The following is a 27,815-nucleotide window of genomic DNA, read 5'->3' as shown; positions in this document are numbered from 1 at the left end:
CCCGAGGCTGGTTCCGGGCAGCCCCGGGGCAGGACGTCCTGCTTTCCTTTGCAGGGTCTCCGAGTGCCCATGCTGTGCCAGGCGCTGTCAGACGCTTGGCACGGGACTTCGTTTAACCTCAGAGAACCCCGAGGAGGCGCTATTATCCGCTTTCGATCGATAAGGAAACTGAGACTCCTCCAACGACTTGCCGAGGCCACAGGACGATTAAATGGCAGAGCTGGATCCAAGTTCAAGGCTGCCTGACCTCAGCGATGACTCTTCTCATCGTGGCCGTGAGGGCCCTGGGATCGGCAGGAAGCTGCGGGGTCCAAAAACCCCAGGCCGGGGCCCAAGGCTAAGGGGGCACAGGGAGGACACGGGGCCCGCATCACAGGGCTCCGGTAAGGCTCCACCAGGACCCCGGCCACATGGGGAGCAGACAGCCCCCCAGGACCAGACCCCAGCACCCTGGGCCCCTGTGAAACAGGCTGGTGCCGCACGGGCAGCCCATTGGCTCCCAAACACCCTGCTGCTCCAAGCAGGAGCCACTGGACTTGCTCAGCAGCCTGAGCCAATCCTCCCTCCTCCCCTCCTTCCCTCTCATTCCCCAGAGCCCCTCCCACCGCGGTCCTGCTCAGACCTTCCCAGAAATGCAAGCACAGCCAGCCGGTGAGAAAACACACCCAGAGGCACAGAATATTCACGCCAAGTGCTGTTGTCTTAACTCAAGAAAGGGCTTTTTATTGTTTTTTAAACTCACTTCCTGAGAAGTTAATTTTTAAAACACTCTTACGGAGTTTACTCATCGCTTGTGCTACATTCAAGAGCTGGGCTCCCCTTGGAGCTCTGCCAGGGCGAGTCCGATGGACATCGCCCCCTGGAGACCCCGCCCGCCGGGCCCCAGCGCAGAGACGCTCAGAAGCAGCGTGCAGGTCGGTGACCGGCCTCCGTGAACTCTGTGATGAAGTTTTCTTACAAACAGTACCGAGCCGTCTCCGTAAGCCCTGGTTGCCATGCCTTGTGGAGAGGAGCCGGGGAGGAACGTGGACCCGGTGACTACGGGCCACATGCCGCTCCTGGTCTTAAACAGACGTAGAAACTATGTTACAGATGCATGTGCCAGGGCAAGACATGCGAGTGTGCTGTGCAGCAGATGGGCGCGCACATGCGTGTGCGGAGGCGCGGCGGGCACCCACGGGCACGGGGACGCGCGGGGGAGCCTCCTCCGGCCCGGCCTCCCTTTCCTTCTGGGCACAAGTCCTCCTGTGAGATGAAGCCCACGCCGGCGCCGCTGTCACCCTGGGCTGGCCCACGTGTGCAGGGGAGGTATCTGAGTCCTGCTTAGCTTTCCTTCGGAGGTCAATCTCTGGAGCATCTCGAGGTCAATCAGCGCACACCGAGCCATCGAGTACTCCCGCGGGTGCCCGTATGTCGGCCCCCCGCCTGGTCGAGCCGACACGCGCACACACCCTCCAGCCCTCGGGCTCGGGGCAGGCTGGATGATGACCGTCCGGGTGAGGCAGTGGCCTGCCTCTCCATGGCCGCCTGCCAGCTGCACGCCCCACCAAGGCCCCGCTCTAGGGTGGCCTTCACCGTGGGCAGTTTGTGCTTCCCAGAGGGGGAAGCTGGTTCCGGGGCTGGAGGCTGGGCTCCAGTTGCTTCGGCATCTGCAAGGCCACGGCCCTGGGAGTCCAGGGCTCTCACGCCACGTTGGTCCCTGGTGTCCCTTCTGCTGCCACGGCTCCGAGGAGCCACAGAGGGAGGGATGCGGGCAGGGAAGACGTGGTGTTCCTGGCTCAGGTCTCAGCTCAGAGTCTAATTCAGCCCTTTCTCTGGCTAGTGCTGGGTGTGCAACACCATCCAGCAAGGTCAGCTCAGCTCACCTGGGTGCATGTAAGGGTGGGGTGCACTAGGAACCGCCCACAGCTTTGGAGAGGTCATTTGCCGTTCCCAAGCAGGTCTTGGTAGCCCCTTGCCCCCACGTTACAAACAAAAGCAAAAGATAACAAAAAGGAGAACGGGAATTCTCCAATACCGGCCCGGGCCCCCGCGAGGCCCCGGAACACCCACCGGGGATTCAGAGACTCCACACCAGCGTTCTCAGCAGCGCCCCCCATCCCCGCCGAGGTGGCAGGGCACACCCCTCCGTGCGCGTGGCAGCTGAGCCGGACCTGCCCAGCCCCAGCAGGATGTCTCTGCAGCCGGGGTAAGCCAGGCCTCCTCCTGCCATCTTGGTTTCTTGCCTTCCGCCTCTGGGCCTTGCCGGTGAGCCACAGGCTCCGTGGGGGGAGCCAAGACTAGGAGGAAGGCTCGAGGGAGCCCTGCCCTCCAAACACCAGATGACGCGCCTTCCCATCCTGTCTCAGACACGCGCAGAGGTCATGCAGCATGACGGGGGAGGGGAGCCAGGAGAGGGTCCACGGCCCCAGCCCCCTGCCTGCAGGGGCGGCGGTCGGCATGAGTGCAGGGGCCTTTGGAGGCGTAGGATGAGCGTGCTGCTGGCTGGCCCTGGGCGCATGCAGGGACTCAGGACGCAGTCTCGTCTTCTTGGACGCCAGGGAGCTCCGGGCTCTTGATGCCTTCGCCACACCCGTTTTTCCTGTTCGGGGGACCCAAGGGGCAGAGGGACCTCAGGGGTCAGAACACACACTCCTAAAGGACACCCCCCCACACACTCACGGGCATCCCAAGCTCACCTTCCTGCATCGTGGCCCCCTGCTGGTCTCCCTACCCCAAATTGTGGCTTACAGCACTCCATGGCTCCCTGTTGCCCAGAGATGAAGTCTGGAGCCTCACACGATCTGACCTGGCTGACCTCCCTGCGCCCTCACAGGCCCTCCATGGTGGCCTAGATCAGCCCCCACAGTCTCAGGAGGGGGGCTTTGGGTGTACGTTTTCTTTGTCTTGTGCACAGATAGAGTGACCCGTCCATCTTGGGATGATGTCACACGTTCAACAGATTCCAGTATCTGACTTCCCCCTCAAGACCTCACTTTTTAAAATGACCAATGAACGGGTTTGATGTCTTAAAAAAGGATCCATCCCATTTAACTTAACTGTAGAGCTTCAACAATGATCCCAAGGCATGCAAAACGGAGTCAATCGGGGGCAAATTTGGGACTCTATTAAGATGTAAAACCTGCCTTTCAAAATTAAACTTGGGTCACAGAATTATAGAATTTCATAGCTGGAGAGTATTAGGCCCAAAACTTAAGAAAGGGACCTGGTCTGTCTCCCCATTAACATGTATATAAAAGGACAATGATTCCCTTCCTCACTTGCACTCCAGCCCTGTGCCAGGCATAGACTAGGTGGGTACAGAATGTCTTTCGCCTGTGACTGGCCTGTCCCACCACTAGGGGGCGCTGAGTCACAGGCACTGAGCTTGGCTGTCCAGATGGCCAGGTTTGCTGGCATGGCTTTGACTATGCATGTGACTATGCATATAGCTTCCTCTCTCACTCTCAGAAGTGGCTGCATTGGATGCTAAGTATGTGATCCCCTGCACTAAGCCCAATTCTATCACCGAGGCTTGCAGACCTAGAGGAGTCAGAGGAGCCCCTTCCCAGCCCTGGCCAACTTACTGAAGAGACAAGGGAATGGGAAGTTCAGTGACATCGATGCCTCGCCCAGACTCTACCCCTCACCCCTCCCTGACCAGGAAGTTTGTCATGAGGAGGAAAAGAGGTTGGTATATGGACATCCCTGAGGGTAAGCAGCCTCTGGCAGGGAGCAGACACCAGCTTGTCCATGATGAGGGGACCCGGCACTTCTGAAGGGCCCACTCACGAAAGGGCGGCCTCCCAGCGTCCTTGTCTGGGCCCCTGGACAGCACAAGCGAACATGCTCCTTCCTGAGAGGCCGAGGTACCTGCACTGTGTCTGGCTCCCTCTCAGGGGAGCACGCTTTCCCCACACAGCAGGCTGGAGACACAGCTCCTCTTCCTGGCAGCTCCCTTCCCAGCCAGAGGAAGGCACCCGCGTCCCAGGGCCAAATGCGGGCCCAGGACCCTCGCCTGGCTTTCTGTCTGCAGCTCTGTGCGCAAACTCCCTGTTGGCACCCCCAACTGGCTTTTATTTCATTTTAGTGGGAGAAGATGGACAAGCTGAAGACTAGGCTCTCGGAGGTTGGAGGAACTGCTTTTCTGACTTCTAGCAGGTGGTGACCGCACATGCCTGGCTCACAGTGGGGAGCCTTCAGCAGAGGAGCCCGGGCAGCTGGCCTGTCCATGCTCACTTACTGAACAAGCGTTTCCAGGGCGCTGACCAGGCACAGGGCCCCAGCAATGGCTGGAGGGAGCGTGGGCCCCTCAGGAAAGCAGCCAGCACTGCCCCACGCCCGGAAGTGGGCAGAGGCGCCCTCCCTCCACAGCCGAGCCGCCCTTCTGTGAGGAGCAGACATGAGGCCTTGCTGCAAACTCCACCGGGGGCTGAGGAACGAGGTGCAAACGGGGCACCTCCGAGGCCCAGTGGAGTCTCCCGCTGAGGAGACAGAGGGAAGCGAGGTAGACAGGGACCAGGACCAGGACCAGGGAGGGGGAGACAGAACCAGGGAACCCAGCCAGGCGCAGTTCCTAAGACAGCCCAGCTGGGCGGGAAAGGAGGGCACATGCGGGAGACATGTATAGATATCACCAAGACAGGCAGCTTGCAAATAACCAATCACAAGGCAGCAAGGCGTACGGCTAATCCCAAGAAGATTACTAAAGCAGAAGTCTTTGAGCCAATCAGAAGCTAGCAAGCATTGTACAAAAGAGTGTGCGCTCATGCTCGCGCTTGCGCTTGCGCACTCTCTCTCTCTCTCTCCCCCCCCCCCCCCCCCCCCCTCTCTCTCTCTCTCTCTCTCTCTCTCTCTCTCTCGTTCTCCAGCCTGCTAGGTTCCTGGCTCCTGGGCGGTGAGCCACCTGGGACTCTACTCATAGGACTAACAGATTTTCACCCACTTGGATGCTGAACTACACCCCCCTGCCACATGGAGCAGAGGCTCTGGACCCTGGCCTGCTTCGGGGACCCCAGCTGTACCTTTTCCAGGACTGGCTTCTCTCAATAAACTCTGCTTCCACTGACCCCTTTTGTCTGCGACTCCATCTACAGTTTGGTTTGAGCTCAGCCTGCACAGCCCAGGGATAGTGACCGTGGGAGAATGTGCCCGCCCCCCCACCCCATCCCAGGGGGTGCCCTGCAGGCCTCAGACCACCGGTACTTACAACAGTACGTTCCCTGGAGCAGACGTGGATCGCTCTTCCTTCCGTGCTTGGGGCTCAAATGGGTTCCCAAAGGAACGCTTTCTCAGCATGGACTTAACCAGGATCTAGGGAGGGCACGTCAGTCAGCAGGAGGGACACAGGCCAGACCTCTGCGCGGACCCCCTGGGGGGCAGCTGCTTTCAGTGGGCAGGGAAAGGAAGAGCATTCCAGCAGAGGGAAGGACAAGGGCAGGGAAGAGGATGGCTGAGGGTGAATTCCGGGATTTGGCAGGAACCCGGTGCAGCTGGCGCCTGGGGGGCTCAGAGGCCAGAAGGAGACCTTGAGGGGCCTGGGATGCCAAGCTGAAAGTGGGGCTTTATCCTGAGGGCCTGGGAAAAGCCTTCGAGCGGAGGCGGGAAGGACGGAGTAAGGAGTGCTATGCCAGGCAGCGCAGAGGAAGATGTGCAGCGGCCTGAGGGGCATGCGGGAGAGACGGCTGCACCCGGGCTCTCCGACTCCGTTCCTCCTCCTGCAGCAAGGACGGTCCCGGGAAAGCCTGCAGAACAGTGGCCTCTGGCCTAGCATCGGGCTGGCCCACCAGGTGGCCTCCTAAACCCCCACGGGGCCCAGCAGAGAGCTAGTCTCAGGCGATGGAGGCCCCTCACCCTCTTACCACTGTGGTCCAGCTGGGGATGAGCTTGACTGAGTTCTTCACCTCCTCCTCGGTCACCTCCACCACGCTGCAGTGCTCCTCCTCTGAGGGGAGGGGCTCCTCCCCATTCTTGGTCACCCATGGGTGCAGCTGCAAAGTCGGGAGGGGGCGGGTCAGGGACACACGCACAGACACCCAGTGAGCAGAGGCCCATGGGCATGCCACCAACAATAGCCTTGCAGGAGCCCAATGCCCACCCACCCACAAGGCCTGGGGTAGGGCTCTTCACAGGAGAAACGGAGGCCCATGACTCCCCCACCTTGATGTCTGGCACCCCGATTCTCCTTTCGGGGTTCTTGTCTAGCATCTTCAGGATCAGGTCCTTGAGCTCCTCGCTGACCTTTGGCCTGAAGAGAGGAAGGAAGGAGATGAGGGGGAGATGGTTGGTGAGGATCCTTTCCTTCCCACCTCTCCCTCCCCATCCTGCTTCAGGGGTTCCCTGACTAGCACCCCAGGGCGGAGACACACCCAACCCTCATTGCTCAGACAGCAGGGGGGCACCCCCAGGGATGCCCCCTGGAATAATGTGAAAAGAGTCACTTTATAAGACACCAGGACAGCCGAAACCGGATTGGCTCAGTGGATAGAGCTTCGGCCTGCGGACTGAAGGGTCCCAGGTTCGATTCCGGTCAAGGGCATGTACCTTGGTTGAGGGCACATCCCCAGTGTGGGGTGTTCAGGAGGCAGCTGATGGATGTTTCTCTCTCATCGATGTTTCTAGCTTTCTATCCCTCTCCCTTCCTCTCTGTAAAAAATAAATAAAATATATATTTTTAAAAAAAGACGAGAAAAAAAAAAGACACCAGGACACCTTTACCGCCACTCGCCGTCTTAGCCCCTCCTCCACCTGGGAGGTGGCAGGAAAGATTCTCACATGACAGAGGAGACCGAGGCCCGAGAGGTGAGCAGGTTAGCATGTGGCTGCCCAGCAGAGTGAGGGCAGGGAGGAGGGACTCAGGTGCCGGGGGGCCAGGACCGTCTCTGCCCAAACTCTGGGCTTCTTTGCTTCCATTCTTGGGGAGCCCATCCCTACCAGCCTGCAGAGGGAACCCACTCTTGGGACTGCTGGCCCTGGTGCCCTCTGCTGTCCTAGGTCCTGAATCCTGGCAGGGAGAACGCTGGCCTGGCAGGCAATGGCAGGGAGCATGGGAATGCAGCTGCCTGGGGCTGCGGGGCAAGGAGGCTGTGCAGTGGCAGGACCCAGGCAGCCCGGAATGCCGGGGCCGGGGCCGGGCGGGGCCTCTGCCTGTGGGCGTTGGGAAGCCTCGCACAAAGCTGAACATACGGTGAGATTTGTTGTGCTTTATCGGGGTCAACCTGGCCCGACTCTGGTGGCTGGACTGGATGGAGGCTGGCAGCCGGGAGACCTCGGCAGGCGCCCAGGTGGCAATGCAGCCAAGAGATGAAAAGAGGTGGACTTCAGAGGGCCTGGGGACCAGGCAGGCAGTGGGCATGGGAGAGCAGAGATCACTGAGGAAAACCCTAGGTTGGCTTGTGATCTGCCTTGGGCACCTTGGGCAGATGGCAGAAGGCCCTGAAGACTGAGGCACCTTGGTAGCCAGCGTCATTATCAGAATAACTGTGGATGGGCGGGGCGGCCTCTCTATCCAGTCCCTCTGGGCTCAGAGACCTCAGTCACAAAGGGAGGGAGGGAGGAGGGACTGGCTTCAAATCCCAGGCCCCACTGATAACTTTCCCCCAGGACTCCATTTTTTCCATCTGTGAAACGGGCAGCACACCGGCATCTGGGAACCCCTGCCCCCCCCTGTGGGGGAGGGGGCAGTGGAGGTTCCCCATGGGTCCAGGGTCTGATTGGGGGATGCCCTGGAGACCCCCGCACCCCAAGGCCTTCTGTGAAGGAGCAGTGTAAATGTGTGACATGGTCGCCCTCCCCAGCCTCAGAGCTCCCGCTGGCTGCACAGAGATCCATCCGACTCGATGTCTCAGAGGCCCTGAGCCAGTCCCTCCTCTGGCTGCTCGGGGCCCTCCCAGGAGCAGTGCCCCCACCTCCAGATTTGCAGGCGGAGCCGGGGCCTTCGGAGGGCAGAAGCTCTGCCAGAGACCTGCCTCCCCGGGGTGGGCAGGAGCCTCGGCGCCGGGCAGACTACTCACTCCTCGGGAAACACCACGTCCTCCTCCTTGATCTTCCTGTGCAGGGCCAGGATGTAGTCATCGATGAATGGGCACTGCGGGGAGGGAGCGGACGAAGGGTGTAGGCCCAGAGCCTTCACTCGCGCTGGAGGCCGGCCCCCACCCTCTAGGACCCCATTGGCCGGGAGGAACCCAGTCTCCCTTGTGCAGGGCCTGGCACACAGCGGAAGCTCAACAAACACTGACTGACCAAATCAGTCACCGGGGAGACCCTGGGGCAGGGTGTCCCCACTGGTGTTATGCTGCCTGCATGGTAGCCTCCACCGCCAGGCCTGGGGTCTGGGAACACGCTCACCGAGGTTCCGCCTGCCTCTCAGGGTGGTCACTAGAGGGGGAGCACCTGGGGACGGGGATCTCGGCCGAGTCAGTGTTGGGTGTCCCCGAGGCCCAGCCTGACCCAGAGCAGGAGTCGAAACCGATCGGTTGAATGAATGACTGAGTGAATGTGTGTAAACAAATGGCATCAAGGGACAGGAGCCGAAACTGGTTTGGCTTAGTGGATAGAGCATCAGCCTGCAGACTGAAAGGTCCCGGGTTCGATTCCGGTCAAGGGCATATACCTTGGTTGCGGGCACATCTCCAGTAGGGGGTGTGCAAGAGGCAGCTGATTGATGATTCCCTCTCATTGATGCTTCTAATTCTCTATCCCTCTCTCTTCCTCTCTGTAAAAAATCAATAAAATATATTTAAAAACAAAACAAAACAAAACAGGACAGGTCAACTGAGCACTCGGCTGGAGTGGTGGTGACTCCACCGTCCGTACCTGCCATCCCGGGATGCTTCCACATGAATCCCCTCCCAAGGGAATAAGAGAGACACAGAAAAAGCCTTTTTCCCCTCGATCTTGTCTGAGACAAGTGGCCTCTTTCAAATCTCATGTCACGTTAGCACACAGAGGAAGGGCCCGCTCCTGTCTGCCATCCTGGCTCGGCCGGACCCACCCAGCACTCACCTTCCCGTAGACAAAGCAGTACAGCGTGACCCCCGTGGCCCACACGTCCAAGGCCTGGAAAGAGAACAGCTCCCATCAGTCCCCTTAAGACGAACCAACACCCCTTGCCTGCCAGTTCCGGTGGGCTGTGGCAGAGGGCATGCAGGGCACCTCCTTCCTCGGTCATGTGCTCGCTCAGCACACACTCCCAGGCCCGGGCTCCACGCCCGGCTCTGTGCGGAGCCCTGGGACCCGGAGGTGATCAGAACAGGGCCCCTGCCCTCCAGGGATTCCAGGTTTCTTTGGAACAGGCCCAAGCTAGATACACTTTCAACTCAACAGACGCAGACCTCTTTTAGCCACAGGCCACACGTGCTGTGCCCGTCACACAGATGCGGCCGGAAACGATGGTGCACTGAACGTACAGGTGCTAGACCAGCTCGTCATCCCTCATCCCAGTGATCCCCTGGAGAAGCCGCCATAGACCTTCTTTCGGACCCTGCCCACGCCAAGGCCTAGTCCGTACCTCCCCAGACCCCCCACGCTCTGGTTCTAGCATGTGCTCCGTTTCCCTTTCTGGAGCCCCACCTCCTCTGCTGGTATCGGCTTTATCTCGTACGGGAGTATATTCTCAAACCTCTACCTACATATTCTCGCTACAGATGCCTCATCTGAATCCAATCCAAGAACACAAACAGACGCACACTGACATCATCCTGCAAAGTAACAGGCCTGTTCTCTTCCAAATGTCAAGGTCAGGGAAGAGACAGGAGCCAAGCTCTTCCAGATGAAAGGACACCAGAGATGTGACAAGGGGATTACGCGACGGGCGCTGGATCCGGTCCTGAACCAGAACAAGACAGGCTCTGAGGAGGCATCAGGACAAGGGGTGAGATCTGAACAAGGCTGGTTAGATAACAGTCTTCCATCAGCGATACGTTTCCTAATGTGATCACTGTACTGAGGTTATATAAGAGAATGTCCTTGTTCTTAAAAAATATATATATATTTGCTGAGGTATTTAACGATAAAGGAGGAGGAGGTCTCCAACTTAGCTCTCCAGTGGTTAAGAAGAATGTCATTCACTTCCACATAACTATAGGGAGAGTGGTGAGAAGGCATATAGGTCAAAATGTCAGTAATTTGTGAATCTGGGTAAAAAATTACACACACACACACACACACACACATTATATATGGTATTATTCTTGTGACTTTTTTCAGTAAGTTTGGAATTACATAAAATTGAAAATTAGCCCAGCTGGCATGGCTCAGTGGATTGAGCGTTATCCCAGGCCAAGAGGTTACTGGTTCGATTCCCGGTCAGGGCACAGGCCTGGGTTGCAGGCTTGGTCCCCAGTTGGGGGCATGCAGGAGGCAGCTGATTGATGTTCCTATCTCCTCTCCCTCTCCCTTCTTCTCTCTCTAAAATAAATATATGTGTGTTTTTTTAAATTAAAAAAAAAATCTCCAACTACACCCCTGACCTCTCTCTTGAGCTCCACACCCACCCCCCACACGGGCATCCAAATGCCCTGAGAACGGGCACGTTTGGGGACACACGGAACTGCAGGCCCAGCTCAGAAAGCTTTGCCCGCTGCCTCTCACTCAGGAGGAAACCTGAACTTCCAGGCCTTAGCACTGCCCAAGCCCCACGGTGCCCTAAGCCTGTGTCCCCATGTTCTCTGGGCCCCACCTCCTCCTCAAGTCCTCCCCATTCTTCAAAGCCTAGTTCAAACCCTGCCATGTCCAGAAGGGCAGAGAGCTGGCTGTCTGGGCTCTGTCTGCTCCACAGCCCCGTCCAGAACTCAGCGCAGAGCAGCTGGCCGGGGCGCCTTGGGGACATTTTGCTGGGACACGAGAGGAGGCCAAAGTTGGGGGGTCTGTCGGACTCTAGGAAGGAGTATTTATGAAGGCGGGGACTGCGTTCGGTGTCACCCCCGAGATATAGAACCCTGGCATCCTCAGTTTGGAAACGAGGCCTCGCTGCGAGCTACTCCACCCCTTCCATTGAGCCCCACCCCAGCCCCGGCCCTGGGAGCCACCTTGCCACTGAAGCTCTGGCCGGTATCGGAGATGGCCTCGGGGGCCATGAACGCCGGGGTGCCAGCCGTGCTGGACAGCTGGGCGTCGTTCCCCTCGAACTGGTTGCTGACGCCGAAGTCGGCGATCTTCACGTGCCCGTCGTCCCCCAGGAGCAGGTTGGATGGCTTGATGTCCCTGTGCACGATCTTCTGGCAGTGCACTGCAGAGAGAGGCAGCTGGAGCGCCGACCGACCGGCTGCGGCCCAGGCCCACGGCCCACAACCTGCCGCCCGGCCTGGGAAGCCTGTCTCAAGCCGGAGGACCTCAGAGGAGGACTGCAGGGCCCTCTGCTCTGCTCTGCTCTGCTCTGCAGGGAAGGCACTGAGGCCAAGCCAGGCGGTCCAGACTCAGGAATGGACTCTTAGGGGCCTTGGGACCCCAAGTCCAGTGCTCTCTCTATGGCAATCAAGGCACCTGTTACTGCGGGAAGGTCAGAGGAAACTGGGGGAGGGGAGTTCACAGGCCATCTCTGGCTCTCCCAGAGATAACGTGGGTACTGTCTGCAGGCCCAAAGCCTACCAGTCTTTCCCAGTCCCATCCCCCCGCCCAGACGGTCAGAGATGCTCCCTCCTTGGACTCGGGGTGGGACTGCAGGGCATCCTGCAGAGGCACTGCCTGAGCCCTATGGACTCTGGGCTGAAGGAGATCCAGGGAAGGGGACATCCCAGGCCTCGGGCCTGCAGGGTGCACATGGCTGGAGAAGAGTCAGCCTTCTCTAGTGGGCTGGGAACTCAACCTGCTTCTTGGGCTCAGCACGGCTGGGAAGGGACAGGCAGCTCAGGCTGGGAGAAGGCACTGAGCCCGCCCCACTGCCATGCACTGAAGGCTCCTTCCTCGGCAAACACTTTCCCCTGGACAGACAGACCCAGGATGCTGGGAAGCAGGAGAGGGGAGCGGAGGAGGGGAGGAAGGCTGGGGGCCAAGGGACGGAGTGAGAGAGTGTTCTGTAACAACAACACCACCAATGGTCCCACAGTGATGGCACCAGGTGAGCACAGGGATGTGACGTATACCTATCCGTCTCAGGAGGCTGTGTATTTGGCCATGGAAAGTGTCTCAAACCCTTCTCTCAAACCCTGGCCTCTGCCCGGAACGCAGGCTCCCTGTCCACATGGATATCCAGTAGGCACCTCAATCTTTCTCAAGAAGACGTCTGTCTAATCCAGAACTCCATTTCCCTGCCGGGAATCCCCACCAAACAAACAAAACAGAAGACCCCTGCTCCTCCTCTAGTCCTTTCCTTCCCGTTAACAGCGTATTGCCCGTTGCTCAGGTCGCTCTCTCAGACCCCACAGCCAGCTCATCAGCAAGTCCCATGGAGCCAACGCTAAGATCTATTCCAGATCCAGCTGCTCTCACAGCCGCACCACCGAACGTGCTCCATCCAGAAGCACCAGGCTGGACACTCCCGCCAGAGCCTTCCTGGGCGGCCTCAAGTCTGCCTTCGAGGGGCCAGAACCACGAGGCAGTCCTCAGCACCCCGAGGCTCCGTTCTCCTGCCTGTCCAGCCCCTGGGCTCACCCGTCCAGCATGAAGAGAATATTAATCTGGGGGCATCTGAGTGGCCCAGATGCAATGAAGACAGTCCTGATTCCTGTCACCTCCACTGGGCCCTCATCTGTCCCCCCCCAGGGCAAGACCATGCTCCTGACAAACCAAGCTAAGATCTTAAAAGAGACGGGTCCCACTCCTGCTCCCCAAACCAGGCCAGAAGCCCAGGTGTCTGGGGGCCCTCCCCAGGACTGGTGCTGGCCACCCCACCTCCTGCGTGTCTCCTCCCCACCGCCACTGCCCTAATCCAGGACTCACCATCTGTCACTTGGCTGCGGAAACAGCCTCGTACCTGACCAGCTGGCTGCCTCCCGCCTTTTCGCCGGCCACCACACAGCTGCCGGACAGAGCTTTCTGAGGTGTAACCCTATCCCGCCTCTCTGCTACTCAAAGCCTGCGAGTTCACAGCACGCCAGGATGAAGTCACGAATGTCCTCCATGGAGGCATTCCCGGCCCTCGTGCCTCCACCAGACTGAAGTTCCTCTCTTTCTCAAAGAGTCCGCACCCACCCCCTCTGTGCCTCTGCCCACCCGGTCTCCCTGCCTCTGCCCACCTGGTTCTCCCTGCCTGCTGTACTTCTCCCACCCATCCCGCAAGCCTGGCCAACGAACTCCTCCTCATCTTCGGGGCCCTGGTCCCAAGTGGCATCCTCCAGAAGCCTCCCGTGCCTCCCCAGCTTAGGCAGGCCCTGCACTGTACCAGCTGCCTCCTTAGATTCCTGTCCCTCCTGCTAGGCCATGAGATCCTAGAGCTCACATCTAGGTCCTTGTCAACCCCCTGCCCCAGCTGCCACTCAGCAGGTCCTCCTAAGGGAGTGAGTCGATAGGAACAAAGGGACTTGGAGTTAGAGGCTAAGATAACATCCTCCCTCCTGAGCTCTTGTCCCTTAAACCCACACGGCCACCGCCCACAGGCTCCATAACAGACAGGCTCGGAGGAGCGGCTGGACACACATCTCTTCCCTCCCAAACCTCTAGAGGCCCTGCAGAGAGGCTGGGCGTGGCTGAGAACTCAGCAGGGGAGAGATGCAGACAGAACACCCGCGGCGCAGGATGACTTGATGACGACCAGGCATCAGGAAAGACCTGGCGCAAGCCACGTCAAGTCTGACGCCACCCCACTAGCCTTTAAGGAGGTTTAGGCCCCGCCCCCAGGTCCATGGCCTCACCCCCAGCTGAAGCTGATTGGCAGATCAGCACTGACTGACAACACCTGCTCAGAGCCTTCTCAGCTTGGGCTCCGCCCTCTCCGGTGTCTTCCACCTCTGCCCCCTGCCCCCTGTCCCCTGTCCCCTGTCCCCTGTCCCCTGTCCCCTGTCCCCTGTCCCAGGCAGCAGGCAGGCTGCCCTCACTCACAGTACTCCAGGCCCAGGATGATGTCCCGCAGGTAGAGGCGAGCTTGTTCCTCGGGGAAGGGCTTGTCGCAGGGCACCTCCATGACGGGCCTGCGGAGGGCGGGGCGAGGGGTGTTGAGCAGAGGCAGACAGCAGGTGAAGGGGAACAGGGGCGGGGACCTTCGGGCCACTTGAGTCCTCCCAGGAGCCCTCTATCCTCAAACGGGTCCCCAAAACCTAAGACAGTAGCTTTTCCTCCCATAGGTGATAAACATTTAAAAATACACAGACACCAAGACCCCTTCACGGTCACTGTAATTTCAAATTAGCTTTGTCTTAATTTCTGATGGGCATATTCCTTCTTCTAAGTACTGTATTGTCTATCATCAAACAGCTGTAAAGATGCCATAGAGAGCAACCTTTTTCAAATGGCAGGTCCAGACCCAATAGAGAGTCATGAAGTCAGTTTAGTGGGCGACTACCCCAAGCTGGACCCTGACACTGCCTTTTCCCTGATGAAGTAGAATATAGCCCAGTATATCACGTGTAATAAGGAGAGGTGCTGTTTTGTAAAACTTTGGTTTCAGTTACAGATATAAATGGCATTGTGAAACATTGGAATGGAGGTCAAAAACACATGAAAGGCCCTGGGCGAGCAGCTCAGTTGTCCCGATACCCCAAGGTGGCAGGTTCGATTCCCCGGGCAGGGCACATACGAGAATCAACCAATGAATGCATCAATAAGTGGAGCAACAAATTGATGTCTCTCTCTCAGATCAATAAATTACAAAAACACACACATTTGAAAGCCCCCGAGCCTTAAAGGGACACCCCTGCCTGTCTCCTCCCCAAATAGGTCTTTAGGAGTCCCCCAGCAGAGCGACAAGTGATAGCCTGGGTTCAAGGCCTCAGGAATTAGGGCTTCCAGACCACCCAGGCCCACAGCCACAGTTCCATGGCTGCTGCTTTGCAAATAACCTGTGGCCAAGTAAGGCAGACACGAGTTAGATCCCTGGGTTTCATCAGTGACTTGCCAGGTCTCTTGCCGGGCAAGCCACTTCCCCCGCTCTGAAAACCTCAGCTTCCCCTCGTGTAAACGGGAGTGAACGGAGTCCCACCCACCCAGCTCACACACGTATCAAGCCGAGGAAACTGTGTGCAATGTGAATACGGGTACGAGAGGTTAGAGTTGAGCCCCTTCTCTACACTTTTGCTTGAGAAACACTCCATTCTACTCCTCTTCCATCAGAGTCTTCTTTCCACTTCTTCCGGGCCTGCCCCCCTTCCAGAGGCTCCCTGACTATTCTGGCCTCAATGACCTCTTGGTCTCTCATCGAGCCCCCGCCCCCCTCACGCCAGAGCTTCCCAAAGCAGGGCCTGGGCCTCCGCCTTCCCCCAGAGCAGCTGACCCTGGGACTAGGGACACAGGAAGGGAAAGGAAGGCCTGGGTGAGACTTGACCTGCCTGATCGGAATGGGGAACTCACCCCTTTCTCAGGAGGTCAAACACTGGAAGAAAAGAAAAGAGAAGAAGGTAAGCTGCAGCCAGGCTAGCAGAGCAAGTGATGCCAAGGCCCCTCCCTGCTCGGGAGGGTGGGCGAGGGGGCAGGCAACCTTGAGGGAGGGACAGGATGGGGGGCCCATAGTGTGAGAGGAGGTGAACGGGTAAGAGTGGGGTCTACTATGGACCTGCCTCATCTGATACAACATGGACCCCTTTGACGGGGAAAGGGGGGATAACTGAGGCTCAGAAGGGGCAGAAACGTCCCTAAAGGTCCTAACCGATAGGCACATAGAAGAGGGAGTGGAGACTAAAGCCTGGGCCTCTCATCTGTAAGCCAGTGCTCATTCCTTCTGTCCCTTTTCCTGTGGCCTCTGGAGCCCAAGCATGAACCAGGCACCAGGCACTTAATTTAACAGCAACGTTAGCATTCATGGCAAGCACGTCTTCTTGCATGTGATGACTCATTCGCTCCTCGCATCAACTCCATGAGGTAGGTACCATTATCACCTACAGAGCCAGCAGATAGGGCCTGGGAGCCCACATCAGGGAGCCTGCTTCCTGAGTCTACTTGGCCCATGGTCTCTCTGATCAGCAGAGCGGGGACTTGGAGATGTCAGTTGGACTCTACCTGGATATTGTGAGCCTGGCTCAGCGGGGCTGGGCAAGGGGGTCCAGGGCGGAGATGTGTTATTTCCTCCCTGGCCCCCTGAAGGCCGTTTTCTCCCCGAGGAGCCCGTGGACCCACCCCAGGGAAGCTGCTTTGGGAATGAGCTGGGTCACTCACCCAAATAGAGATTGTCCTCCGCTGGGTCATCCAGGACCTGGTCAGAGGGAGCGGACACGGGGGGAGGGCTTGAGGAGGCATGAAGCGCCAAGCCTCCTCGTCCTCCCCAGCCCCAGCGCCCCCAGGATACTTTGCAGCTATCCACCGGCAGATGCGGCCTCAGGAATCACGGACGCTCACCCTCCGTGAGGCCTCAAGAATATTCCAGACCAACTGAACTGACCCCTGAAGCCTCCTTGCAGTCCCTGTCCCAAGGATGTGGAGGCCTCAGCCACACCTGTCTCTTGGCAGGACCCCTGGGTCTGTGCTGTACGGGACTTGGCAGGGGTACCCACCCGCTCACCGCCACCTCCTACCTCGATCAGCTTCACCACATTCACGTGGTCCAGCTTCTTCAGGATGGCGATCTCCTGGTACACCCGCTCCAGGGGCAGCAGCTGCTTGGCTGGTCCTCCCTGGGCAGCCTGGGACCCTCTCGGGGGAGGGCGACCTGCGGCCAGGAAGGAGAGGCAGGCCTCAGCTGCAGGAGTCTGGGCCTCACTGTCGCCCGGCAACCAGCCTCAAGCAAAATCTTGCAAGACCATGGTCTTGTCGCCAACCCACCAAGCACATGCCCGCCACCAGGCCTTTGCTCACGCTGTCCCACCTCCACTCCCAGTCCTACCAAAAACTAGCTAGGGCCTGAGGTCTCCTCCTCCTCTGTCACCCCCTGCCCGCCCCCCACAACCCCAGCTAGGGGGCCCCCAAGCAAAAGGACCCAATAGGTACATACGTGGAAAGCCATACTGCTTCAGTAACTTCTTTTTGGAAAGAACTTTCATGGCCTGAGGAGGGAGGGGCAGGCATGTCACTGGTGTGCAGCCACCAGGGGGCAGTCCAGGCTGGCCACATGGGGCACCTGCAGGGCCACCGAGGGTGTGGCTGGGAGTGGTGAAGCCGGGTGAGCAGGTGGCCACATCTGAGTCTGGGCCTTACCCCTCCTCTCCGAAATGCCTTCCTGGAGCTCTCCCCGCAGAGGCAGCAGCCTCTGGCTGCCTGTGACCAGGGTCAAGAAGGTCACTTCCTCTGCATGCCCCTAGGGACAGGAAGTCCACTCCCTTCAGAGACAGCGTGGTCCGCTGTCTTCCCAGCACAGCTCCTGCCCACCCCCCAGGTTCCTCGGGCCAGGCTCGGGCGACACCTCCCTCCCATCCCTTTACTCACGTAGTGCCTGTCTTCACTTTCGTTATAGGCCAGCCTCACCACGCCGTAGGCTCCCTGCGAATAGGCCCCGATCAGCCCCGCTGGGTGGACACCCTCCTCCAGGGCTAGCTCAGGCTAAGGGGAGTCTGAACAGCGCTGGCCCCCTCCTCCTGCATTCTATCTCCACTCCCACCACCAATGGGCTTAAATTTCAGACAGACAGGGGGTTCTATGCCCTGGTAACTGCCCCTGCCTGCCTCAATGCCACTCCATGCCTCCCCCAGCCCCTCTAGTCTTCCATCAAAGCTCTGAGGAGCCCTGGCCAGTGTGGCTCGGTGATTGAGCATCATCTCATGTACCGAGAGGTCGCCAGTTTGACTCCTGGTCAGGGACATATGCCCAGGTTAAGGGCTCAATATCTGGTAGGAGGCATGCAGGAGGCAACCAATCAATGTTTTTTTTGTTTTTTATTTTTTTCCTCTCTCTCCCTCTCTTTCTAAAAAAAAATAAAAATAAAAATAAAAAAGTCAATACAAACATATTTAAATAAAAAAAAATAAAAAAAACACAATTCTGGGGAGTCAGGAATCAGGACTCATCTCCCATCTGCCCCACCCACACCAGTCATTTCCTACAAGAGACAATATTCTCCTCACCCCCAGGCCTGGGCCTTCCTGTCTGCCTCACATTCCCAGAGGACAAGGGACTGCCCGAGCAGAGTGTCCTGGCAGCCTGCCTTCGCAAAATCCCGAACTAAACTCCTGCCGCTCCCGGCCAGTCTCAGTCCTACCTTGCCAATCTCACTCTGCAGCTTGTACTGGTTCAACTGCACACAGTCCTGGGGGAGAGGAAGCATCAGGTAAAGCTTGAACCAGAGGCAGCACTGTTCTCACCTCGGGATCCTGTTTAGGAATCAATCCTGGGCCCAGGCCCCTTTACTCCCAGACCCCAGGCGTTTTCAGCAACCTTTCCAGTTGGGAGGGCAGAAACTTGGTGGTGACAAGACCACCGAGAGGGACAGGCACCCTCAGGAATGGGGAGCCGTGGCTAAGGAAACACGCACGGACTCCCGCCTGGACGCCGAGGTCTGGGAGACCCGCGTCTGTAAGGAAGCCACGAGCAAGCATTCCCGGGGGCGCTGAAGGGGAGGTCTGGACTGCACGAACAAGGATGGGAAGAGGGGCAAGAGGCCGGAGCCCTCGCTCAGGCAGAAAAGGCTCAGCCCCTGGAGGATACAGATGGCTCCGTCCTCAGGTTCACGTTCAGATCTAAGTGGCAAGGACAGAGCCGGGGGGAGCGCAGAGCCTGGCGGCTTCTGAGTCAGAGTAGACTCCAGAAGGCAGGACTCCAGGCGGGGTTCAAGCTGGGGAAGCCTCGGGGTGGGAGGACCCTGTGTCTGTCCTCAGATCTCTCAGGGGGGACAGGGGCGGGTTTACTCCCAGTCCAGAGCCGGGACTGGGTGGGGCCGGGGAGGGTGGGAGGTATAGATTGCAGAGGTTGGCTCAGTTGGGGCTTCCCCGGGTGGGAAGAGGCCTTATTGTGAGGTAGTGAGCTCCTCCACTCTGAGGGTATGCAAAACCAAAAGCTACCCCAGGGAAAGGAATAGTGAGGGTCTTCCCGGAAGACTGCCGAAAAGCTCGTGAGCGCCCCCCAGCGCTGCCCCACCGACCTCTGCATCCGAGATGGCCACGTGGTGGGACTCGATGGTGGGCCTCCGCCAGGCCCGCGGGGAGATGTGGCTGGCAGGCCCGGTGGTGTAAGGCCCAGCCTGGGCCTCCAGGCAGCTTCCCGCCGGCCGCTCCTGCAGGGACAGCTTCCTGGCGGAGAGGCTGGGTCGGGGCAGGGGGAGTCCTGAGGCGCTGCCGGGGATCACGGAGGCCGCTCTGGGCCGTGGTGGGGGCTCCACACCGTTCCTGGCGGGCCCGGGGCCACCGTCCGCCTCCTCCAAGCGGGCCACATCGATGGCTGCCACTCGCTCCACCAGCTCTGCCCGAGGATCCTGGCAGCAGACCGCGGGCCCCCCCTCCATGGCCACGGTCAAGGGGGTCCTCCGTGCAGCCTTACTGGGAACCTGAGAAATGAGGGCGGAAAAGGCTTCCGTTCCGGCCATGGAGCCAGGAGGTCAGATTTCTAGGCCCTTCTCCCACTGTAGCCACAACCCTAGGAGTCCCGTCTCCATTCCTATTCCCTCTGCCTGGGTTGCCAGTAGCCAAACGTGGACCCGTCCCCGCACACGGGAGGATTTCCAGGAACTCTGGAATCTGGCTCTGCTGCACACCAGCCCTCTAGACCTCAGCGTTCCCACCCGCAAAACAGGCACATTCGTGTCCGCCTTGCTGGCTTCCCAGGGAAGCAGGGAGGATCTGATGGTCTGGAGCCCGGACAGACGGACCCGGGCAGAACCCCGCAGGCCCAGCAGCCTCGGGAGAAGCAGAGTGCAGGGTCAGCTGAGGCCGGCATCCAGCCGACAGCCCAGTGACTCACCAGCCTCACCCCTCGACAGTAGACAGAAGAGCATTCCAAGGCTGCTGCCCGGAAGCTGAGCTGGGCGCTGGCAAATGCAGGGGCCCCCTGATGCTCCGGGCCCACTCACCTCCTCCAGGGAGGCCTTGTGGACATCCGAGCCCCTCACCCTCAGCCCTCACCCTGGGGCTCCAGCCTCTCTCGTTCCTGCTGAGAGGCCTCTCCAGGCCCACAGGGCAAGCCTCCCATCAGCCCCTTCTCCGGCCCCGCAGAGCCTGCGGCCCAGAACAGGGCCCATCAGGGGAGGGGCTGCTGCTTTGGTGGCTGTCAAGAGACTTCACTTATTTTTCCCAGTTTATTTGTGTGGCCACAATGTATGCCACCTGCTCAGGCTGAGATGCTCCCCCTGGCCCGGCCTTACCCCCTCCCCTCCCTGGCCCTCCTGCCGTCTGGGCCCCAAACCAGGCCGGAGGCCAAGAACCTGAACCCCGAATCAGCCTCCAACCTCCAGCCCTCGCCCTTACCCTTGACCACAGCCCTGGGCTGCAGCTGGACCCCAAGCTGAACGCCGCAGACACGCAGGCTGGGGCTCCATTTCCTCCTCAGGCCAAGCACCGGCCCCACCCCAGCTCGACGCCCCACCCCCTTCCTGGGCCAAGCAGAGGCATCTTCTCGAGAATAGGAAGTGAGTGACCCCCGACCCTCTGCCCTTCCTGTTTGGCGGTAACTTCCTCTGACCCAGTAGAGCAACTTGGAGAACACGGGTCTCGCTGTTTCACCCCCTCATTCCCCCCCCGCCCCCCCGCCGGCACCTTGCTTTGACAGCTGTCAAGGAGGCAGAGCTCACCGGAGCCCACTGGCCACAGAGGAGCCCGGGCTGGCTTCCAGTCCCCCTTGCCAAGCTCCTGTGGGGCTGCGGGCAGGCTCCCTCCTGACTCAGAGCCTCAGTCTCTCCATCTGTACCAGGGATGCAGACCCTCCCTTCCCAGATTCCCTAGGGACACAGCAAGGCTTGGGAAAGGATCGTGGGTAAGGGGGCATCCCAGAGCCCTGTGCCTGGCACCCCGGGTGGGGTGAGTGGAAGCCTGGAGGAGGCGGAGCTGCTGTTGACATGCGGAAAGGAAGGGGGAAGGGAACCAGGCTGGTAACAGGCAGAGAGGAGGCTGCACTTGGAGGAGGGAGTGTGTGTGGGGAGGGGGGTGCAGGGGAGGGGGTCTGGGGGGGGGGGTGCTGAGGAGGCTAGAGGCCCAGGTCTCCCTTAAGGAGATGAGGAAGGAGAAGAGCTGGAGCATCAGGGCGGCTCGCTGGAAGAGCAGAGAAGGAATGAGTGAGTGGTCGGGACACGAGAGGCCTCCCTGGAGGAAGGGAAGGGGGCAGTGAATGGGGCTCCAGTGTCAGGGAGGCTTTGGGAACCAGGCCCTTTACAGGAAGGAAGAGGCCAGCGTTGAAGGGAGCCCCCCAAGCCTGTCCCCCTCACTCTGTGGCCCCCGTCCTCCCATCAGAACACAAACTCCATACGCTGAGGCTCTTGTCTGCCTTGTCTCCGTAAAACCATGGGTGTCTGCAGCAGTGCCTGGCACAGAGCGGGAGCTTGGCAAGTGTCTGCTGAATGAATGAATGAACGAATGGTTGCCATAGTGATCATGACAGCCCCATCCCCATTTGATGGGGAAACAGCCTCGGAGAAGGGACCCCAACCAACCGAAGGCCCAGCCCACAGTAGGGAATGAATGGGCCTCAGGAGCTCCTGCCCTCCGGACCAGGGCAGGCACCGTGGGACCGAGCCCCCGCCGGCAGAGGGCAAAGGGCAGAGGCAAAGGTGGCGCTCGCCCATATAATTTGCATGATTTTCCTGAGGGAGGCTGTGGTCCCAGCCTGAGGCCATCCTGCTGTCATCTCCCTTTCCCTTTTCTCGGAGGGGAAAGAGGCCCAGCCAGGGTCAGGGATGGCCCTGGGGTCACACAGCCAGTCAGGGCAGAGCCTTCTTGCCTCGGCCTGGGGCCTGGACCCGGTTTAGGCTCCGCACCTTCTTGGCTGCAAGCCCAGGGGCCGGGGCCTGCACCATGCGCCTGGGTTTTCCTCTCCTGCAGAATGGGGGGGACGCGCCGTCCCAGCTCCCCGAGCCGGAGGCTGTGAGCAGGAAGGAGTGAACGCCATGCGGGGCTCAGAGCGGGGCCTGCCACGGAGGAAGCCCCGTAAAAGCGAGTTGTGCTGCTGCTGCTGCTGCTGTTGTGATGGCCTGGCACACGCTGTCGCCCAGATGGATGCGCGGGCGGCACGGGGCGGCTGCGAGGGCTGACGTCAGGCCCTCCACCCTCCCTCCCGCCTGGATCACATTCAGGTGACTAAGCACGTCTGTGCAGGAGGAGGCCGGGGAGGGAGGCCCCGGGCTCCTGCCTCGTGTCCAGGCGACAGGGCCTGGCGCCCCAGCCTGTGCACCAGAGGGCACGTGTCCACACGTGAGACGATGTGCACGAGCAGGGCTGTGGGCCTGGGGCGGCGGCATGTGTCTGTGTGTCTGTGTGTGCGGGGGGTTGGGGACCCACACGTAGGCACACATTTGCATGGAGACAGAAATCCATCCATGCAGTCTGTATGGGTGTGTACATGTGACCACGTGCCCCGTGGGGGCCATGGGAACCTGAGGACAGGTCACGTTTGAACTTCCCACACCGTCACCTGCTCGCCATCCTGAGGCTGCTGGCTGGGCTGGGCTGGGCTGTGTGTCTTGGGGAGGCCCCAGGTCTCTCTGGGGGCTCCCCTGAGGGGTCACTCCAGGCCCGCCCCAGCCTTGGGCCCTGAAAGATGCTTTGTAGCAACGGATTCGGCAGATAACTAGGGGACACCACACGGGCAAAGAGACACACAAGAGTGGCTGGGACCCAGGCCCAGGTCAGAGCAAGGACTCCTCTGGGTACGCGGAGCCTCCCGGGGTCCAGCCTAGGCCCGCTGCTGCGAATGGTCAGGCTCAGGCCTTCACGCACTGGGAAAAGCTACCCCAATCCTGTCCTCACAGGCTGGGGCTGTGCTGTCTTAAGTCACTGAGGGTGTTAGAGCCTCAGTTTCCCCATATGTGAACCAGATGGACGGCTCCCATCCTGCCAACTCCCACAGCTATAGAAGGACGTGGAAATGAAGCAGTTTGTGCCCGGGCAACATGGCACTGGGATGTGCTGCTGGCAGGAAGCCACCAAGCAAGAGCCTCTTTTCTGCCCCCTGGCTCTGGCAAGGCCTGGCCCATTGCCCCCATCAGGAAATGCCCCCACCCCCCAGGTGTCTGGCTATTCCCAAGGGATGCAGACTCTGGCTCCAGATCCTGCTTGGCCAAACCTCCTCCTTAAGATGAGTCCCATTCACCCGGGCCCCCGAGAGAAGGCCCAGAGCAGGACAGAGCAGGCAGCTCCCGCCCTCATCACAGCTGGGTAAGCATCGCTGGCTGGGACGGCCACAGTCTGAGTCCTGGAAGGCTGCAGTGGACGCCAGGGCCAGGTTGAGCAGGGGACCAGCTGCAATCCAGAGAGCACAGGGCCTTGCTGGGCAGAGGACTAGCCAGATGGGAAAGATATGAGGAGGCGGTCTAGCCACCCGGGGCCAGACACAGAAGGTGGCCCCGACCTCGTCCGCCCGAGCCGTGTTTATGCTCCTGACGAGTGTTTGGATGGCCCCAGAACGGGTGCCCTTGGCGGCTCCCGTTCCCCGCCTCTGCCTGGGATGACTCACTCCCCTCGAGGGAGGCCCGGGCGTCATCGGCTGCCAAGTCATGCTTGAGGATGCCTGCGGCGAGGACACCCCCTTGCACCGTCCCCGGGGAGGCCCCACGCACCGAGGTGGGCTCTGCCCAATGCTGCACAGCAGCCCTCAGCGCAGCCGCAGTGCCCTCGGCTGATGGTGTCCAGACCTCACCCTCTGCCAGTGCACCTCCTCCAGCCCAGCTCTCCTCAACCAGCTGTCTCCTCCCCTCCATGCTCCTGGGCCGCTCAGACTCCACAGGGCCCCGATGTAACTCGGCATGTCCCCCAAGTCTGCCCTTTCTCCTCCGTTCCCATTGCAGTGATGGCACTGCCACCCTCCCAGTTCTCCCAGGCCAGGAACCCAGGAGCCCTCCCCATCACCCACCCCCACTCACACTCCACTCTGGCCGCACCATGCTACCCCCAGCTTCCTGAACGGCAGACCGGGCTCTGCTGCCAGGCCTTTGAACAAGCTGTGCCTTCTGCCAGCAGCACACCTCCCCTCCTTTGTTGCCGGAGGACAACTCGGACATGTCCCCTGGGAGTCCTCCCTCCCGAATCTCCCCACTGCGGGGGGAGGAGGTCACCAAGGTGATTCTCTCTAAAAACCCAGAGCCAGCCTCCACTTTCTTTCCCAACTGCTTCGGCCACACAGGTCTCCCCACTCTAGGTTCACATCCTGACCGAACCCCATCCCATCCTCCGCACCAGTTCCTAGAGGGAACATCTCTATCATGCAAATACTAGTGGCCCAGTGCACAAATGCGTGCACGAAAGGAAATGAATTGAAGCGACATTTTAATATCGCTATTCGCCCTTTCTCTATAAGTGTCAACCAAATTCACAATCGACAATGACAGATGGAAACACATGCATGCTACTGGTGCCAGCAAGAGTTTTATATATATATGTCACACATGCGCGAGTCAGCTTAGCCTTTTATAGATATAGAACTTGCTTAATTATACCTGCTTTCTGATTTAGCTAAACTTTTTCCAGCCCAGTGAAGCAACCCAACTTCTCTTTCAGGTAATTGTCTGCCACACAGCAGTAAATATCAGCCAAAGCAGATTATTATTGTAGATCACGCAGGGAGAACAAAGAGTGAAATATTTATCTGTAGCAGGGTTTGACTATATTCGGCACAGTGAGAAAATCTGAAGTCATTTTCAAGGTCCACCATTTCTTACCTCTTTTCAGTGGGGTCAAGTTTCTAAGCTTTCTAAATCTCCATTTTTCCGGCTAATGAAAAGAAAATAGGATTCCACCGAGTCTCCTATCTACCTACTCCAGGACTTCTGTGAGGATCAAATGAGATGAGGCATGGGAAGACATTCCACAGACACTTGGTTAAAGTGTAAAGTGTTTGCACCTGGTTATAAAGCAAGTCGTGTTCCTGGGCTGAGGACCTGCAAGAAGGCTAGTGGTCGCTAGGGAGAGGAAGCTGGGCGTTGCTATGTGACGTCCTTTACCAGGACAGAGGGAAGGACAACTTAGCATAGGAGCCTTTTATACAGATAGATGGTCACCATTCTCCTGGACCAGGAACTTGGAATCTGGAGGACAGAAGGGCAGGAGACTCTCAGACTGGGGGCTCAGAGGCTGGGGAGCAGCCAGGGACACAGACTCCTGGATGCAAATCCAGAGCCATTCATTCATGCAGCCAACACTCACTGAGCTTGCTGGGAAATAAAGCAGCGAACCAAAAAGATCAAGGCCCTGCTTCCATGCAGTTTCATTTCTACTGAGGGCAAGAAGGAACAAACAAGAAAGCCTGCCATTAACAGATGACCCGTCAAGTGGTACCCGCTATGGAGCAGTACAACAGCGCAAGGGAAATCGTGAGGGGCTGGGGGTGTATTTTTGCAGTGTGGTCAGGAAAGGCCTCTCTGATGCGCTGTCTGAGCGGGATCTGAAGTGAGGGACAAAGCGGTGTGGGCACCTTGGAAGGGCATTTCAGGCAGAGGAACAGCAACTACACAGGCTGTGAAGGGGGACAGAGCTCACTGTCTGAAGCCACTGAGAGAGGGGCCTGGCAGCGATCAGTTACACCTGGGTGAAAAGGCCCCGTCATTCATTCACGGTGCCTGGCCTCAGGATGGCTTCCTGGAAGAGGTGGCACTTCAGCTCTTTCAAGAACACGGAGTAAGGATTTCAGAGGGGGAGAGGATGGAAGTTCACCCTGTCCAAGACAGAGTGCCATTTCCTGGCTGGGACTCAGGGGCTGGCCTGCAGGAGGGGGAGAGGGGGGAAGACAGAAACCAGAAGGGTCTCTAAGGCCAGGGGAGGATTCTGAGCAGGGCAATGACTCAGTCCAACGAGCTTCGAAATGATACCTCTGCCTGCTGTGGGGCTGAGGGTGAGAGATCAAGAGGAGTTAAGTGTCACCAGAGTCTGGGGGCCTAGGACGCGGTTTGGCACACAGTGGGTGCACAATCTTACGTGCTGAATGAAGGAGTGCGAGCTGTGGGGGAAGCCAGTGCATTTTCCCTGGGACCCTCAAAGACACAAGCTGTGTGCTCCTCCTGTGCTCCTCGGCCCACTGGGCAGACAGCAACCCCCCTCTGCACCCACCGAGGTGCAGTCCTAGGACCTGGGACCTAACTTTCTCTCCACACTCCTGTACCCTCAAGACACACACACCCTCTCTGGGAGAAGGGGATGCCAACATCCCTGTAACCAGCCCTCACACACCACTTATCCCTGTAATCCACTCCCCCCCTCCCCAACACACACATACAGAGGCACACTCGTGTCCACGTGACACCCGCACACCCGCCTCCAAACACCACACACAGGTCCCCGCGCACGTGTACGCCCTCCGAGCCGATGGTTCTGTGCCCATCTGGGCCCCAGAAGCCGCAGCGCCCACCGGCACCGCCCTGCTCCACCCCCTTCCACCCCGCCCTGGGCCGGGGAGGACTGCGCAGCTGAGGCCACACTCCCCAACCGCCCCATTCAGGCCCCGTCCCCACACCCCCCAGCTCTTGAACGAAGAGACAGGGGAGGGCCGTGTGGGAGGAGCGCTCCGCGCAGATCCACACGTGGGTGCCCCGTCCGGGCCCACCCCGCGGAGACACGGCCTCCCACCAGGAACTGGGGCGGCGGCGGGTGGGGCGCCGGGCGTGCACGCAGCTCCGCAGACCTGAGCCGGGGAGAGGACGCAGATGGCGGGGCGCCCGCGTAGCTGCGGTCCTGCTGCCGGTGCAAGAGAAGCAGGTTCTGGGGGACACCGCGCAGCCACGGCCGGCCCCGCAGATAGAAGCGGGGGGTGGGGGGACCCCGCAGGGTAGAGGTCCCAGCTTTCCTCGTAGACTCGGCCTCGCAGACACCGCCCCCCCCTCCCGTGCAGGCTTCCAGCTGACGTCCGGGCTTCCCCTTTCCTCCCGCTCCCCGATCCAGGTCCCCCCCCACCCCCACCCCCCAGCAGACCCCTACCTCGGCGCCGCCGGGCGACGGTCTCCGCGGCCCTGGGGGAGGCCAGGCTCGCTCCCGCGGCGCGCGCCCCGCCCTGCCCGCCACGCCGGGGCCGGGATCGCCCAGCTCAGACCGCCGGCGCCCGGGCTCCAGGCGGCGCTCGCTGCCCCGCCCACCGCCGCACCGGACCCACGCTCATTGGCCAGGCCGCGCGGCCTCCCCGGCGCCGCCCAATCAGAGCCAGGGATTCCCGCCCTGCTCCTGGAGGGGCGGGGCCGCGGCGGGCCGGTGGCTCCCGAGGGGCCTTTCCCCCTGCAGCGGGGCCGAGCCTTCGACGCCCCCGGCGCCCCGAAGCAGTCTGGCTGGAGTCCCCCCCAAATCCTTCCAGCCCGCAACCTGGGCTTCCTATCGGGGGCCGGTGCTTCCCCCAGAAAGCCCTTTGTCCCCTGCAGTTTCGACCTGGCCTGGGCACGAGCGCCCCTCCTTCCCGGGGGCGCGGGGCTGAAGCGAGGTGCGCACTAGGGGAGGGTCCGGGAGAGGTGGGCGACTAGAACCCGGGTCGAGGTTGACAGCCGGGGAGAAAGGCCTTGAATGGCAGCCCAGGGGTTAGCCATCTGCTGGGTGCGTCAGGGACACGGAAGCAATGTCGTATTTGGGGAAGGGCTCCGAGCAGCCGGCAGGACCGGCTTCGCTGGGCCAGAAGGGGATGGAGGGGACTCTCCAGTGCAGCCTGAGCCTCAAGGCAGCTGTTTCTGGGGACTCTCACCTGGCGAACTCACCAGCTCTTGGATCGGTTATGCTGTT

At 59.8% G+C, this 27,815-nt stretch overlaps 1 protein-coding gene across 5 annotated transcripts; it reads right to left on the bottom strand.

Moving 5' to 3' along the window:
- Positions 1 to 702: 702 nt before the first annotated feature.
- CAMKK1 (calcium/calmodulin dependent protein kinase kinase 1) lies at positions 703 to 27,815 on the bottom strand. 5 transcript variants are annotated; one of them, XM_036452076.2, is made up of 16 exons: positions 27,791 to 27,815; positions 19,070 to 19,471; positions 18,191 to 18,238; positions 17,422 to 17,475; positions 16,991 to 17,042; positions 16,575 to 16,708; positions 16,219 to 16,255; positions 15,418 to 15,439; positions 13,954 to 14,042; positions 11,007 to 11,206; positions 8,983 to 9,036; positions 7,992 to 8,065; positions 6,139 to 6,226; positions 5,841 to 5,969; positions 5,189 to 5,292; positions 703 to 2,581 (listed from the first exon to the last, which is right to left on the bottom strand). In XM_036452076.2, exons 2-16 carry the CDS (start codon positions 19,427 to 19,429, stop codon positions 2,509 to 2,511), a joined length of 1,518 nt encoding a protein of 505 aa, XP_036307969.1. In that variant the 5' UTR covers positions 19,430 to 19,471; positions 27,791 to 27,815; the 3' UTR covers positions 703 to 2,508. The 5 variants fall into 5 exon arrangements, with proteins under 5 accessions (XP_036307969.1, XP_036307970.1, XP_045442631.1 ...); XM_036452077.2 differs by lacking the exon at positions 27,791 to 27,815 and adding an exon at positions 27,033 to 27,191; XM_045586675.1 differs by lacking the exon at positions 27,791 to 27,815 and adding an exon at positions 20,388 to 20,488.

The sequence above is a fragment of the Pipistrellus kuhlii genome, unplaced genomic scaffold, assembly GCF_014108245.1.
Source record: "Pipistrellus kuhlii isolate mPipKuh1 unplaced genomic scaffold, mPipKuh1.p scaffold_m20_p_23, whole genome shotgun sequence".
NCBI lineage: Eukaryota > Metazoa > Chordata > Mammalia > Chiroptera > Vespertilionidae > Pipistrellus > Pipistrellus kuhlii.
The sequence above is the reverse complement of the archived record's forward strand: the minus strand, read 5'-3'. Positions and strand labels throughout refer to the sequence as shown.